This window comes from Candoia aspera, chromosome 7 (assembly GCF_035149785.1).
Source record: "Candoia aspera isolate rCanAsp1 chromosome 7, rCanAsp1.hap2, whole genome shotgun sequence".
NCBI classification, from domain to species: Eukaryota; Metazoa; Chordata; class Lepidosauria; order Squamata; family Boidae; genus Candoia; species Candoia aspera.
In genome coordinates this window covers 8,033,701-8,049,173 of record NC_086159.1, presented here as the reverse complement: position 1 = coordinate 8,049,173, position 15,473 = coordinate 8,033,701, and the positions used below count along the sequence as shown (strand labels likewise).

General features: G+C 47.3%; 1 protein-coding gene across 2 annotated transcripts in view; it reads right to left on the bottom strand.

The window, feature by feature from the left end:
- The window catches only part of GDI2 (GDP dissociation inhibitor 2), a 229,920-nt gene that overhangs the window by 16,259 nt on the left and 198,188 nt on the right, over positions 1–15,473 (bottom strand). The window contains exon 1 of one of the 2 annotated variants that reach the window (XM_063308930.1): positions 10,411–10,809. The exons of the other annotated variant lie outside the window; for it this stretch is intronic. Within the exon in view, the coding sequence (XP_063165000.1) occupies positions 10,411–10,779 (369 nt within the window). The 5' untranslated portion in view covers positions 10,780–10,809. Of the gene's footprint in view, positions 1–10,410; positions 10,810–15,473 lie in introns of those variants that run through there. 2 annotated transcript variants of the gene reach the window in all.

Sequence of the window (15,473 nt, the reverse complement as noted above, 5' to 3'; positions counted from 1 at the left end):
GTCACAGACAATACTGTAAACACTGGGAAGACAAGAAGAGACGTCCGAAAAACTGAAACTGAAAGGAAGTGCCGCCAGATGTGCCTAAATTCATTTTTTTAGCGGGATAGTGGGGATACCCACTAAGGGATGCCTTAAAAGAGGTAACAAACACTATGCATTCTTTAATAAAAAGAACATGTCATCCGAGATGTTGTAGCCTTTCTTGCTGCTGTAAGACGTTGCCCTGAATTGCAAGGGAACAAAAATCAAGCTCCTGTTGATGATGCCTTCCATAATTCCTAACAGGCCAGTAACAGTAGTAGTACCAAGAGTAAGCCACTACCCGATTTGCAAGACACATATTCTAATATTCTGGATCTGCTGTCAAAGATGCCCTGAAACACATCAGGCTTCCAAGGAAGGGCCTTGCTGGCTGCACGCTCTGTCACTTCCTCTCAAGAGAGGGGAACAGGGAGGAAAGACTGGAGCAGAGCCACTTCTGCTGCTCTCCTGAGGATGTCTTTCTGCAGAGCGTGGCACGACATTCCAAGGATTCTTCCTGCCCAGGTTGCAGCAGGAACGTGCCAAGAGAAGGGGAAGCCAGGACAAACTGGCTTTGCGCAGGTTGATCTCTCTACCACTTGGACAACCTGCAAATAATACCCTTTTCCCCCTCTTTCAAGAAAGGAAGTTGAAAAGTTCATCTGGACATGAACAGCCTTTTAGACCAAAACATGGAGGAGGGGGAGGGGGAGAAGGTTAATTTTAACTTGATTGATTAATCTACTATCTGGGCATAAATCTGATGTCAGAACTGGCCCTGTTCATAACCTGGTAGAAGGACCCGTCAGTTCTTGCTTAGCTCAGGCTGATAGTCTTCGAGAAAAGGAATTACAGAGTACCATGCTGGCATGAAACAGACTTTGCTGGAAAATTTTGCATAACTTCTCATGGTTTCCAAGAAGGCCAAGGTTTTTTTATTAGATTATATATCTTAACTAGCTCTTCACCACAACCATGGTTCTGTGTATGCTATGTATGCTGGCTGGGGAATTCTGGGAGTTGAAGTCCACACATCTTAGAGTTGCCAAGGTTGAGAAACACTGCTATAGGCGTCTCCTTTCCCTCCCTCTGAACAACTGTAGTGGTGTGTATCTAATATTCCTTTCTCAGGATTACACTCCATGCAACTGAAGTAGATTATCCATGAAAATTTGAATGCTCTAATCTAATCTAATCTAATCTAATCTATGTACATACCTGAGGCTTTCTTTACTGTCAAATGAGCAATGTAAATTTAGGAGAAATCTCAATTTGACACCCCTCTCCCCACATCCCTACCAAGAGAGTTTCAAGCTGGCATGGCAAAGTTAAAGGTAGCAGAGGTGTTTGTTAGCAGTGGGCAAGCCAATTCTTGCCTACCCAGCCTTAACTGGTTCAGTTCCTGCCTCATACTTGAAAATCAAACTTTAATCAAGGTTGAGTTGTATCTGCAGCTTAATGTACAGCCTCATTTTCTGCTCTGCAAGCATCTGACTTTTGCTTGATTCAGGAAAGCTACAACTTGGCACCATGGTGTGCAGGAAATAAAGGCCAGCCTAGATGAAATTGCAACAGAACGATTTCTCAACGGACTTGGAGAATATGCATGAGCAAAGGGAGGGAGGGGAGAACCTACATCATTTGACTTCAAGAATCTCACCCAGAACCAAATTGTAGACTGGAATCTTTTAAGAGGGGAATTAAATTTGGAATTGAGCCAAGGTGGATTCAGACTCCCTTTTCCAATCAAGGTCAGATTCAGGTGCATACCTTGCTTAAGAATTCTGCAGCATATGGGAAAAAACTTCAGGACTGTTGGACTAGCACACAAATCCTCTAACATTAAGCTGTTCTGATGGCTCCAATTCCAAGCCTAATCCACCAGAGTTAAACCAGGAGGACAAGGATCCAAGAAAGCAACACAACTCATTGTTAGAAGATCTATGTCTCATGCAAAGGAGTTCCCTTAAAAACCATTTGCCATATTTTGATTTGTAAGCCAGTGACTTCACAGCTAGGACAGTCTTTTGATGGAAGCATTGACTGCATCATCCTATAATACAGCTTCCTTCAGATCAAAGCCATTCGATAACGTCAGCATTATGGTAAACTGCTCCATGCAAAGTTAGGCGGACAAGACAGAGGGAAGTGCAAGAAATGGCCTGAGATGGGTTAATGATTGAACCGAACCGCAACGGAGAATTAACAATATTATTGACATGGGTTTCAAAGATTAAGCCACTATCAGAACTCTCATGTTGAGACTGTGAACAATTCTATGCAAAGACTATGCTTTAATTACTCTGTAATTGGAGGGGTTTTTTTCCAGCTTCTGAGCAAGCAGCATCAATTACATAGAGGCAGAGGGTTTCAGCAAAATGCTCTAAGCAGCTCACAAGCACCTCCTTAAAGAACAAAGAGCAACTACAAAGCACTTGGACAAACAGTGCTGTACTTCACCTACAGAACTATCCAATAGAAGCTTAAGAGGCTGGGATTCAGGGGGAGATGGTCCCCCTTGTGCTAACCTTCACGCCACAGCCTACATCCAGCAACGATCCCTCCCGAATGTTGGCTACGAATAAGACTTCAGCAAATGCCAGCCTGCTCATGTCCCAGCTATACCGAATCCAGTACTCTTGAGTTCAGAGCTACATATTCAAGGGAGTCCAAGACGACCACCAGCACGTTGATCAAAAATATTATACCAGGAGGCTGCTCTAACCGCATGAGCAACTCTGCTGCCATATAATTCCTCCTAAACCTATGAGTCACGAAGTCTGTTTCAGCTGCGCTTTGTGCTTTATGCAACACTGCCACAGAAGCATCTGTCCATCTAGTTCCAGGACTAGTCCTGAAGTCTGAATGAGATTCTCATCTAGACTGCCTCGGCCTGTCCTCGTCCAGATGTGCCGAGGTTGTAATCTTGCTAGCTGGGAATTCTGGGAGCCCGAGGCTCACCCCACCTGGAAGGGAGCAGCTTGGGGAAACTCCTGCACTGGAGTGGGGAGGGTTAAGGCTGAAGCCCACGACTATGTCCTAGGCCATGTGCTTCAGCATTTCATTGTAACTCATTCTGGTTATTTCTTACTTGGCATGATGAAAACCAGGGCAAAAATTTAGCTGCATCCAAGGTTACACTTTCTGGCTGCCATCCCCTGCTCAAGAATAGATGGTCAGGTTTCCCGGGCATCTGGTAAAGGTGTGATGGCATCAAGCATAGTGTGACTTCATTATGCAAATTCGTTTAATTTGCATGGCCCATGATATCATTCCCTCCAGCCACTGGATACCTAAGTAGAATCGCTACACTTCATTTTCCACTCTAACCCTGGCAAGGCTTCCTTATTAGCTCAGTTTTCAGAAAGAGCCTTTTAGAAACCTTTACTAACACCGTCCTGGGTTTTCACCCAACTGCCCAGACCACTTTTCTTGGTGCTGGTAGGATTACAATATTGTTCTTTTCAGGGTAGCTAATCCCATAATTAATGCCCACTTTGCTGAGACCATATAATGAGACTTCGACAGAGTTTTGAGGATTATGTCAACTGCAGAATTTTGTGGGCTATTCAAGGGGGAAGTGTCAAGAATGAAGCTAGACAGCAGACCACAGTTAGGCCATTCCCACAACCTTTAAGTTTACTGTGGAAAGAAAAAAATCACAAGTGGTCGTATTTCACAGTAACGCACTATGCTTTGAAGGGGAAAAGACAAAGGTATCTTCTCTTTGGCTGGCTCTTTCAACAGAAACTTCAGGTTCCAAAAACCACCATTGCAAACTAAGTTCAGAAACAACCTAACTAGGATGCTGACAGTTGCTACAGGAAAACAACTGGACCTCACGGAGGGTGTTAATTGAAGCAAGGTCTATTCTCTTCAGCCTGTGATGGCAAAAAGCCTTCGTAGCTATTGCTGTTAGCTCAGAATCCAGAAGATTTCCTCAACTGGGTATCTGATACTTCAGGAAGAATACAATCCCATTTAGAGCTGCCAGCAACATCATACCAATTTTATCTACTTGGGCTTAATCTTCTCTGGATTACGTCTCAGCTTGTTCTCTCTTATCCTCCTCAAACTGCTTCTACAAACGGATTCAAGGATTCCTACAGAATCTCTGGTACAGGCAGACAGAAGCAAACGGCAGAACTACGCATAAGCCACAGGCTGCTGGCATGTCGGTCCAAGCACCAACTGACGCCCCCCAGGATTTTCTAGCTGCTGGAAGCCTCAGCCTCCCATGCGTGCTTTTCCAAGTGTGGATCAGCAGGGCAGGATGTGAGGTCCGGAAGAAACAGGGTGGTGCATCAGTTCCAACATCTCGCCAACCAACATGCCAATTACCATAGCAACCAAGATGATTGCTGTTCCAAAATAAGGTCTAATATTGGATTAGGCTGGATCTCAATCAACACCAGCCAGTGCAGCCTGGAACTGAAATGCCACTGGCAACATACTAGTATCTCGAGCAATTGTCCCAAAAGGTAGGACCTGCTGTAAACGTGGTTTATTCAAAATGGCGTCACCTCCATTATCTTCAAAGCAACAAGGGCCACACTGTCTCACAAGGAAACACTTCCCACCAGCGAGATCCAATGTCCAGTGCCTCTTAGTTGACTTCATTGTCTAGGATGGGCAAAAGTCCAGATAATGGGGGGTGGGGAGCTTAGTCCTCCAGGCACTTTACTCATTCCTTACATTGTATGAGCTGATCCAGGTCAATAAGGTAAGTTGGGAATGGATGGGAATAGTGCATTATTAAAAGATATGCATCCAGATTTTATTCGTATTTGTATTTTATCTAGAAATTTGGCCATGGGAGGTTGTTGGGGGGGTGCAAAAAAAAGGGGGCAGCAAAGAATCTTGTGGCATCTTAAAGACCAGCACAAGACCAGAGATGAGGTCGGCCTCATCACTCCTGAGCTTTTGAAGGACCTTCAGGACCTGGTTATGCCACTTCGCCTATAATTTTCTTTTATTTATTTATTTATTATTCAAATGTTGTTGCTGCCCATCTCCCCCAAGAGGGACTCTGGGCAGTTTACAATAAAATTCATACAACAATAAGCATTAAAATCCGATAAAACAAACATATTACCAATATAAAATACAATGTAAATAAATATAAAATTTTCTGTTTTAGTTCTTCTTTTATAGTGTTTAATGATTTTATAATTATTATATAATGATTTATTATTGTTTATATATTTAGTGTTTTATTGGATTGTTGTATGCTGCTCAGAGTCACTTTTCATGAGATGGGCAGCCATATAAATTGGATTAATAAATAAATAAATTGTAGAAGCCTTTGAGGATCACAGTTCATTTCAGATATTACATAACCTACTTTAAGGGCCCTGCTCCACTCCTGCCACTGCCAGCAATCCCCAGCATTTCAGGAAGTGGCTTATGATTCACAAATACCATTTGAAAACATCAAGGTGCTGATGCAGTGTTACAACTGGGTTGAAGAGGTTTGACAACCCAAGCCTCCCCCCACCCCCGGTATTCCAGGTGGAGTTCAGAACCTCAGCAGATTGTTAAATAGGCTGCAGGACTTCTGCAGAGGCCTTGAGAAGGAAGCCATCTGGATTTTCAGCCTCCAGGGACAAATAAAACTCAATTCACCACTCCTGGAGTGGCTGCAAGATCATCCCAGACATAGTCATGATCCTTCCTCGGCCCCCATCTCCTGATCATTCCCTTCTAATCCAACACAGAGATTGAGAACTAATTCCAAAAATGCATGTACTACATACAGGTAGTCCTCACTGAACAACTATTCATTTAGCGACGGTTCGCAGCTACAACAGCACTGAAAAAACCAACTTACAACAGGTCCTCACATTTACGACTATCGCAGCATCTCCGTGATCACATGATTGTGATTTGGGCATTTGGTAACCGGTTTGCATTTACAATTGTCACAGCATCCCACAATCACGTGATTGCCATTTTCGACCTTCCCAGCCAGTTTCTGGCAAGCAAAATCAATGGGGGAACCACGCGATTCACTTAACAACCATGTGGTTCACTTAGTGAACAGCAGAAAAAAAGGCTGTAAAATCGGGTTGGAGTTGCTTCAAATTCCAGTCCCAATTGTGGTCGTTAAGCGAGGACTACCTGTATGTTGAAACAAGTACTTATTTTTTCCACATCTGAAGGTCCACCAACATTGGGCCCAATTTAAGCTGAATTAAGTACAGGCTGGTTATGTGGTCTCAAATAATGAAAGCTATTGTGTCTCTTGTGTGGAAGTGTGCCAAGGCCCTCGGTCTTTCATCGTAGCCTTGAGACACAAAAGCACGCCATGTCCGACAAGGGACAAGCAGCTTACGACACTGAACCCTTACAAATCAGGCATACGTGCCAGCATTTTACCTGCTGTAATTCTGACATTCTAGATTCAGCCCCAGTCAGCATTTCCTTGTAAGACCTTAGTAACACTGTCAATTATGTTCTTAGGGACAAAAGTTCAGTCTAACAAGCCAGCAAAGGAAGTGGAGTCCACTTTATTACTTTAACCACAGTATGTGCTTACGCGGGACAGCCGTTTGCATCTTTTCTAGGCATCGGATCTGTGCTGGTTCCCCCAGCAGAGTAAAACAACTATCTGGCCGCACGTTTGAGAATGGGCTGATCTGAACCCCAGCAGGTTCTATCTGCTATTAGTGACGTCCAACTGCTAACTGCCATAACACTAATGCACACCCGGAACAGATCCCTGCCCTTCAAAGAATTACACCAGAGGGCCTCTCTGCTCAAGCAAGGAGTGGCAGGGCACGTTTTACAGCTGAAATCTCTGCTCTCCCCCCAGCCAAATAACAGGTTAAAAACCAAGGCAGGAAAGAGCTGGCTTCAATTGCAGGAAGCGCGTATTCATTCTGGGCCGTATTTCTTTCTCCCTGGGCGGAACAATGTCCCCTCCTTTCCTATGCCTTGACACTCATCATTCATCTGAACTGGTTCTTACTAAAAGTGGTTAACTTTCAGTAGAGAAGTGAAACAAAACTTTCTTTTTTTAAAGAAAGCAGATCACACACAGTAACTGCTGAAGGATCAAAGGATTAGCATTTTCACCCTGAGGGCCACCAAGTTACATTTGAAACCATTTCACACAGGATCTTCTTGGCCTGTCTGGAAGTGTTCTATTGGAGACCGTAAAAGCAGTAATCACAGGGACATCTTTGTCCTTACTTACCCACCTCCAAACAAGGGGGAAGCTATAGAAGGGAGAGAGGTTGTGGGCTTTGCCTAGAGCTTCTATGCCACTTCTAAGCAATTTTCATGTGTGGATCAAGCCATCTCATGCGTGACTGTTAAAGACAACTGGATATAGGAATAACCGGAGATTATGGTGCTTTACTTAAGTGCCCCACCCATGACAACTCAAAAAGCACGTGAGGTAGACAAGACTGACACGGGAGGAATGGTTTCCCTTCCCTGCCGACTTTTATGGAAATCACTCCCATTTCTGCTATTTTAGAGTTGATGTGTCAAACTGTTTACCTTGCAAACAGAGTTCAAGTGATGACAAGCCACAGCTTTCAAGGGTTAACAGGTTAATATTCTGAAAAACCACCTTCTCCTAAGCCAGGCCCCTGACTGAAAGGAACCAAGCAGCAGCCCAGAGCCAGGTGCCAGAAAGGAATTAAAGATCTGAAAGGAGGCTGTTTCCAGGAAGGTCAAATGTGCCTGCAAAGCACCTGTGACGTTCATACATGTTAAGAAAAGGGGTTACGATTGAAAGGAGGTGCTATGGACACACGCATCCCGTTCCCTCCACAGGAAGGGCAAGGTTTGGCAAGCGCCCCAAATGCAGGGAGCAGAACTGCTTTCGAAGGACGCGAGAGGAGCAGCAGCAAAGGAAAGGGCTTGAGAAGATGTTCAGATGAGGAGTGAACAGCAGAGACTGGGAGTTAGGGAGGAAGACCCCATGGAAGCGGGTTGGGAAGGGAGCCAGGACAAGTGGGCAGCAAAGCAGGGGTGTTGAAGGGCAGCAAAGAGCAAGAGGCAAAATGGGATGGGAAGCAAAATCAATCAAATGGAGGCCGAGTGCCTCAGCTGGGAACCCAGCAGCAGAAAGCTTTCGACAGACAGGGAGGGTCAGGACCACGTGCTAACAAAATAGATTCAGGTTGAGAGAAAGCCTCCTTGGCAGGAAAGGAGCGCACTTGAGGAGACAAACCGGATGCAGGGCCCGGAAACAAAGGTTATAAAATCTCAAAGTTAAAGTGGTCAGAGACAAGTTTCCAAACCAACAATGGACTGATTTTTTATCCCCTTTAGGAGGGAGAGCGTTTAAAGGCAAGCAACATTAAGAAAGGCAGCTGGGGGGAAAAATTCAGTGCTAAAAACATTTAATGGCTTTTCTCTGAGAAGTGATCTGATTGGTTCTCATTTCAACAGAAAGCCTCTTTTAATTCAATATATCTAAGGGAAAGCACTGATTCACACTTTAAAGCGGTGTTTCTCAACCTTGGCCACTTTCAGATGTGTGGACTTCAACTCCCAGAATTCCAGGCTGGCTGGGGGATTCTGGAAGTTGAAGTCCACACATCTGAAAGTGGCCAAGGTTGAGAAACACCACTTTAAAGACCAATGATGCAAATCTTTACTCTCTTTGGGGGAAGCGCCCCAGGACTCCGTGTGGCTTATTTTGAGCAAAGTGTAGGGTGTGAACTTTAACTACAAAGTTAAGGCACATCTTTTCAGGTCAGGCAAGTTATTCTTTTACAAAATACCAACACTGTGAAAAAAACCCAACCCTAATTTGTTTAAGCAAAAGTGATATTTATCCATTTTGACTTCCCCTTCGTAAGAGAGCCATTAATGACCATGGGAAGGGACTTTGGTGCTGGGGGGCAGGAGGGAGAGAGGTGGTTCCCCAACAGTTCAAGGAAGCCTGAGCTGAAAATGATGAAGGAGAAAAGGATCAGGGAAGCCCCAGGAGACAGGAGACCTGGTCTGGAGGCAGAAATGAGAAAGAGGGGCTGCAGATGCAAGAAAGAAGTTGCACTGGGCAGAAATGCAACAGGAGGACAAGGGGACAAGGACAAGTCACAGATCAGTCAAAAAGAGGCTGGGTGTCAAGTAAGAGCTGAAATCCCTCACTCAAATCCGTGGACCAAGCTGGGTAGGCTTAGGCCGATATGTCTCTAATCTAATTCTATTTTACAGTGGCTACTTAGGTGTTTCAGGAGGTTGCAATGTGCAATAATGTTACGCATGCAGCTTCAGAGAAAAGCTGGAAGTAAATGTTCCTGATGGAATAAACACAGAGAAAAGGCACAGAAAGGGGCGCTCTCAGCCACAGAAGAACCACCACCTTGGGAGGTAGGTGAGCTGAGCCAGGGACTGACCTGGGAGGCTGGGGTGGAGCTGAATCTAGCTCTCCCCGATCCTCATCCAACCTATCAACTGATACAGTTTCCCTGCAAACTAGCCCACTGATTTCAATGGGAAAAATACTGGCTGCAGAAGGAAGGCGAGGGGAGACTCTGCAGCAATTGATGGTCTCCCCCGCAAGGCCTGGCAAGGCACGGGACCTCCAGAGAATGGCAGAGCACCCCTCGGAGCAAAAGGAGACCCTAAAAGGGAGGGTGGCTGCCAACCAGAGGACATGGGATGCCCTCTGGAAGAAAAAGGCAAAGACAGGGAAGAGGCTGAAGGGCAGGGAATGATCAGAGGGCAAAAAATAAAATAAAATCTCCACTGATGTCCTCCTTGATGCCAGAGGAGGAGATGGCTGCTGATTTTGGGCAACCCCCAGAGTCCCACCAAGGTCAGAGCCTCCCTGGCCAGAAGCAGTGTGCTGCTGAATTGCATTTGCAAGGAGGTCTGGAGTTTTCCAGGAGCCACTGAGGTGGGCAGTGGATGGGCGAGGGCGGCCAAGGGTCATCAGCAAAGAGTCCCGGGGACTGAGTGGCACAAAATGGGAAGGAGCAGCAGCAGCAACGCAGGGCGCCCATCCCCGGGAGAGGCGAGGGGTTGGATGTCCACCGCAGGCCAAGGCGGGCGAAAGGAAGGCCGGAATGTCAGGCTAAGCCAGGTCACGTGTCCCCGGAAGATTCGGGATGGGCACCCGGGCTCAGGCCGTTGTGTGAACCGGCCCCTGCGCGCGGGGCAAGGCAGAGACTGCGGAGGACGAGACCCAAAGGACACAGGCGGGCAAGGAAAGGCTTCGGGCAGGCGAAGGGAGGGCTAAACGGGGGGCGGGGGGAGAGGAGGGGCGCAGCCCCCCAAAGGGCAATGGAAGGCCTCAACAAAGCGCGAAAACGGGGAGACGGAGAACCCGGCGAGCAGCCTCCCCTCAGGCTCCACGTGTCTTGGGGGGCGATTCGGGCCCCCCCGGAGGCGCCGACCACTCCGCCCACGCGCCGCGCTCACCGTGAGGCCGGTGCCCAGCACGATCACGTCGTACTCCTCGTTCATGGCGGCGCTGACGGCCGGGCGGAAGCGGGCGCGGGCGGGCGGGGGCGCGGCGCTCGGAGGCCTCCCTCGCGCGGGGGCGGCGGCGGCGGCTCCGGGGCTCGGGCGGCGGGGGAGCGGTGGCTCCGGGGCGCGGCGGCCGCAGCTGCTCGCGCTGGAGGAGGCGGAGGAGAAAATGGAGGCACCGCTACTGCTGCTGGCACCGCCGCCGCCGGGAAAAGGCCGCGCCAGAGGGGCGGGGCCGGGGGCGGGCCCTCGGGCGGCCGGGGCGGGCCCTCGGCCGCCACCCGAGGAGGAGGAGCTCGCCGGCGCCCCAATCCCCGCCATCGGGGCGGTGCCGCGGGAAGGGGGCGCTGCCCGGCCGGCCGCCGTTATTGGGCTGGCGCGCGACGCCAATCGCCGCTGCGCCCGGGGGAGGCGGGGCGTTCCTCCTTCCCCGCGCTGATTGGCTGCGCGCCCTCCGCCCGCCAGGGCGAGGACGGCTCGAAGCCACGCTGGTGCCGCCGGGCTTGGGCGGGAGCATGCGCGCTTGCGCGGGTGAGGCCGCTGCCCTGGGAAAGGGCGGAGGGCTGCTGTCGCTTCCGGGCGACAAGCACGTGCCCCCCTTCCAAGCAGAGGGTTCAGCCGAGCCACGGTTCTGCCGTGGTTTGTTGAACGAACCACCTTCAGTGTAATAAGCTCTAAAGCAGTGTTTTTCAAACTTGGCCACTTTAAGATGTGTGTATGTATGTATGCTGGCTAGGGAATTCTGGGAGTTGAAGTCCACACATCTTAAATGTGGCCAAGTTTGAGAAACACTGCCTTAAACCTTGGCTTACTCACCCTGATGCCTGCCTTCTGCCCCATTTTCTGTGTTTGCACCAAACCATAAATTAATCAAGCAGGCTGGATGGCCCCAAAAGCGAATCTCTAATAATAATAATAATAGTAATATAACCATAACAACCAGGGCTAGCCTTAAAAGGACTTGGTATGCAATAATCTGATGGAGATTGTGGTGTGAACACAACCACCAAGCCACAAGTATTATTTTAACCAGGCGTGTTGTGTGATCCCAGCCTGGATGGTTTGTTTATGGCTTCCCTCAGAAAATTGGGCCAGTTGAGTCAACCACTGGTTAGTCCGCCATACGGATGGGGGTTGTGTGAATGCCACCATTGGTGGATGCTTGCCAAGATTCAGGCCACTCCTGATGCTGCTGTGGCCTTTTCCTCTTTTCCATCGAGAGAAAAATTATTCCAGTCAAAGTGAATATTTGTAGCTGAGGGTTGAACTGTGGAGTCCTTGGTGCTCTCTGAGCCTGGTGGTTTTCTTCCAGAGGTTTCATTGCCTCTGGAAGAAAACCAGAAAGGCAACATCTTCAGTGCGAAGAGGGAGGGGGCCTTGGTCTCAGTTTATATGGCTTGCCCTGCTTGTGTTGGTGGGGGTGTTGATCTCTCCCTGGGAGTTCCTTCATTGGGCTGTTGTTTGCTGCTTGGTTGATTGACTGAGTTAATCGTTCCTTGATTAAGGTATATTGTGCTGTTTGATGGTTCATCTGGTGTTAATCCTGGTGTTACTCTTTGCATATCTGGGTGTTGATTGCTGACGAGGGGGTGTTCTGGTCTTTTGGCTTTTCTATTGTCTCTCTGTCTGTCTGTCCTACATAGTGGCTGTTACAGTCTTTGCACTGTATGTTGTAAATAACTCCTGTTCTTTCTTCTTGAGCTACTGGGTCTTTTGGGTTATTTAGGATGTTTTGAAGAGTTTTATTTGGACATCTCAGAAACATCTCAGAAACTACCAACAGACTGTTACCACCACACGGCATCACCATAGCACATAAACCAACTAAAACTCTTCAAAACATCCCCGCAAGGCCCACTCCCTCTTCGCACTGAAGATGTTGCCTAGTCTGGCAATGAAACATCTGCAAGAAAAGAACAAGGCTCAGAGAGCACCAAGGACTCCACGGAAAAATGACTGCCAGGAGGACAAGATTTTATTATTATGGGTGGACCTGGTTTAGCGACCACAATGGGAAGCAGCCACTTGGTCGTTAAGCAAAGCAGTCACTAAGTGAAACTCACAATGTTCTGGTCTTCCTTCAGGTTTCCTTTGCTTTACAGACCTGTGAAGGTTGTAAGTGCAAGGACTGGTCGCAAAGTGACTTTTTATCACTGTTGTAACTCGGAAATGGTTGCTAAACAATGCAGTTATCCTCTGATATCTCATTTTTGTTTTATGCACCTCCTCCTGTTGTCCCCACAACAACCCTGTGAGGTGAGTTGGGTCAAGAGAAAGTCACTGGCCCAAAGTCACTAGCTTCCATATCTAAGCCTCCCAGTTTCTAGTCCAGCATCTTAGCCACTATGCCAAATTGGCTCTATTTTTTTCCAATATGAAATCCAAATTTGGTGACGGTGTTTGACACAGTGAGTTTATATAGTGTCAACCCAGAAAATTGGACTGAGTCAACTCTAATTATATCTGAGTGGGTATAAGTGTTGTGGGAGCCAGCTGGGCATGACATACGAACCCTGTTTGCACATCGTATTATGCCAGGATTACTCTTTAAACAGGACCAATAGCTGGCAAACGGACAACAGAATCACGTTATTTAAGAATTATTGCAGTTCAGCTTTAATATTTTGGATTGCTTTCATCCTGTATAGCTTTTATCTTTCCTTGAATTGCTTAATTTGCATTTCAAACAATGTTGTATCCCATTTCCACAGTGCTTTGGCCAATCTCACAGAACTTGTACTGCAGTAAAAAAAAAAATCTTTATCTTCTATCAGTAGCTCTTCCATGGATGTCTGGTCTTCAAGCCATGTTATGGCCACAGATTTGTTTGGGATCCACTGTGTGAAGTAATGCTTCCCCAGTGGGTGAGTATCTGCAGGTAGGTGGGTCTGCATTCCGGTATTTTTAAAAAGAGGGACAAATCTCTGCCCATTTGAAAGAGATGGGGGTCCATATTCTCTGGTCCTTCGTAAGAGCGCAGGAGGAACCCACCTGGATTGGACTAATTAATGATCTAGTCCTATCAGTGGGGAATTCCAGCAGCACTGGATTGAAAAGGATCATGTTCACGTACAGTAGTCCTTGCTTAACAACTATTCATTAAGTGACAGTTCGGACTTATAATGGTGCTGGGAAAACTGACCTATGACCAGTCCTCACACTTATGACCCCCTGATCACGTGATCACAATTTGGGTGCTTGGGAACTGGTTTGCATTTAAAACCGTTGTGGCGTCCCATGGTCATGTGATTGCCATTTTCAACCTTCCTGGCTGGCTTCTGGCAAGCAAAATCAATAGGGAACTGTGTGATTCACTTAATGACCACATGGTTTGCTTAACACTGTAGTGATGCACTAAATGACTGCCACAAAAGTTGTAAAATCAGGTTGGATTCACTTAATGACCACTTCACTTAGCAACCAAAATTCCAGTCCCAATTCTGGTTGTTAAGCGAGGACCACCTGCAAGACATTACAGCTTCTTTTTAGCTTAACGGAGAAATTCTCAAGCTTTGTGGTGCTGTGGCCCTTCAAAATAATTGAGAGACAACCTGTCCTAATTTAGAGTGAAGAACCACGCTGAGACGGTGTCTTGGTCTCTAGTGTTTATTGAACTACCCGAGTAGATAGAAAATCCTGCCAGACTGAAAGACCATGGCAAACCCACACAGATAAACCCAAAACTCAAGGCAGGTCTGCTCTGAGTTTCTCTCAGAGGGTGCAAAGCCCCCAAACTACGCATGCGTTTTTCCCCCTGGATAGGGGCCCCCTCCTGCTCACCATCCGTACTCATGACACAACCCGCCAATGAAAAATACTGATGGTAGTGGAAGAGTCATACAAGCATGCCATTTTACCAGCCTCTCCTCAAAGCGGTGAGCTACCTACCATGTTCTGTTGGAAACACAGAGTTAGAAAATACCTTAAAGGTCATCTACCCCCCGCCCCGCCCCACCATTCAATGCAGGATCCACTAGAACACCTCTGACACGTGACCATCCAGCCTCTGTTTCAAGACCTCCAGCTTCATGTGGCAGCCAGTTCCTCTGGCTAACAGTTGATAGTCAAGAAGGTCCTCAGTTCTGCTTTCCTGCCAGTCAGCTGTGCACCATGCACAGTGTAGCCCCCTTCCCTCTGTCTTCCCCTGGAATTAATGGGCTGCAAACCTCACAGGCTCCTTTCAACCTTTCTAGCCATCTAGAAATTGTGGCTCCCCACAACTTTGTTTGCGACCCACTACTACCACCAGTTGAGTATCCCTGCTGTCGTATGTCCTATCACCTCTGGCAGAGGTGTCCACAACAGAGGACAAATGACGAAACAAGCATTGCCCCAGTGCGATGGGGCCACCACGTATTGTACATGCACCATGACGATGCATGTTGCGCACATGGACAAAGGGGTGGAGTTTGCCGTTGTGGCCCTTTCATCATTTTGACAAAATTGTCAAATTTGTCAAGTTGCTTACATCTGTAGATTATACATGGACAGTGACAATGAAATATGGTCATCTCTCACTGAAACTCTTAGTATAATGCCGTGTTTCTCAACCTTGGCTGCTTGAAGATGGGCGGACTTCAACTCCCAGAATTCCCCAGCCATCTTCAAGCGGCCAAGGTTGAGAAACACAGGTACAACGAAATTAGTATCTGTAAGGGCTTCTCATACGTGTATGACAAGCCCTTATAGATATTTTTGTTGTTGTGTTATTTTCCATTTTTCCCTCGTCATTTTTTGTTGTTCTGTTTTATTAAATCAATGAAGGCAAAAAGAAATCTTTAAAACCCTCTGCTGCAGCTGCTTTACTTACTCTGTTTGTAAAATGCGGCTTCTGGCTAAGCCTGATGAGGCATGAACCCGCCTAATTGTGCTTCATCAGCAAACTGTTGTTAAATCCTGTCTGAGAGCAACCTGCGGGCCACTTCAAGGTCTCTACGCCGGGCAGGACTTATTAATAGGGATGGTTGAATAAAGCACCATTGCCTGGGTTCCCACATGCTATGCCACAATGGCTA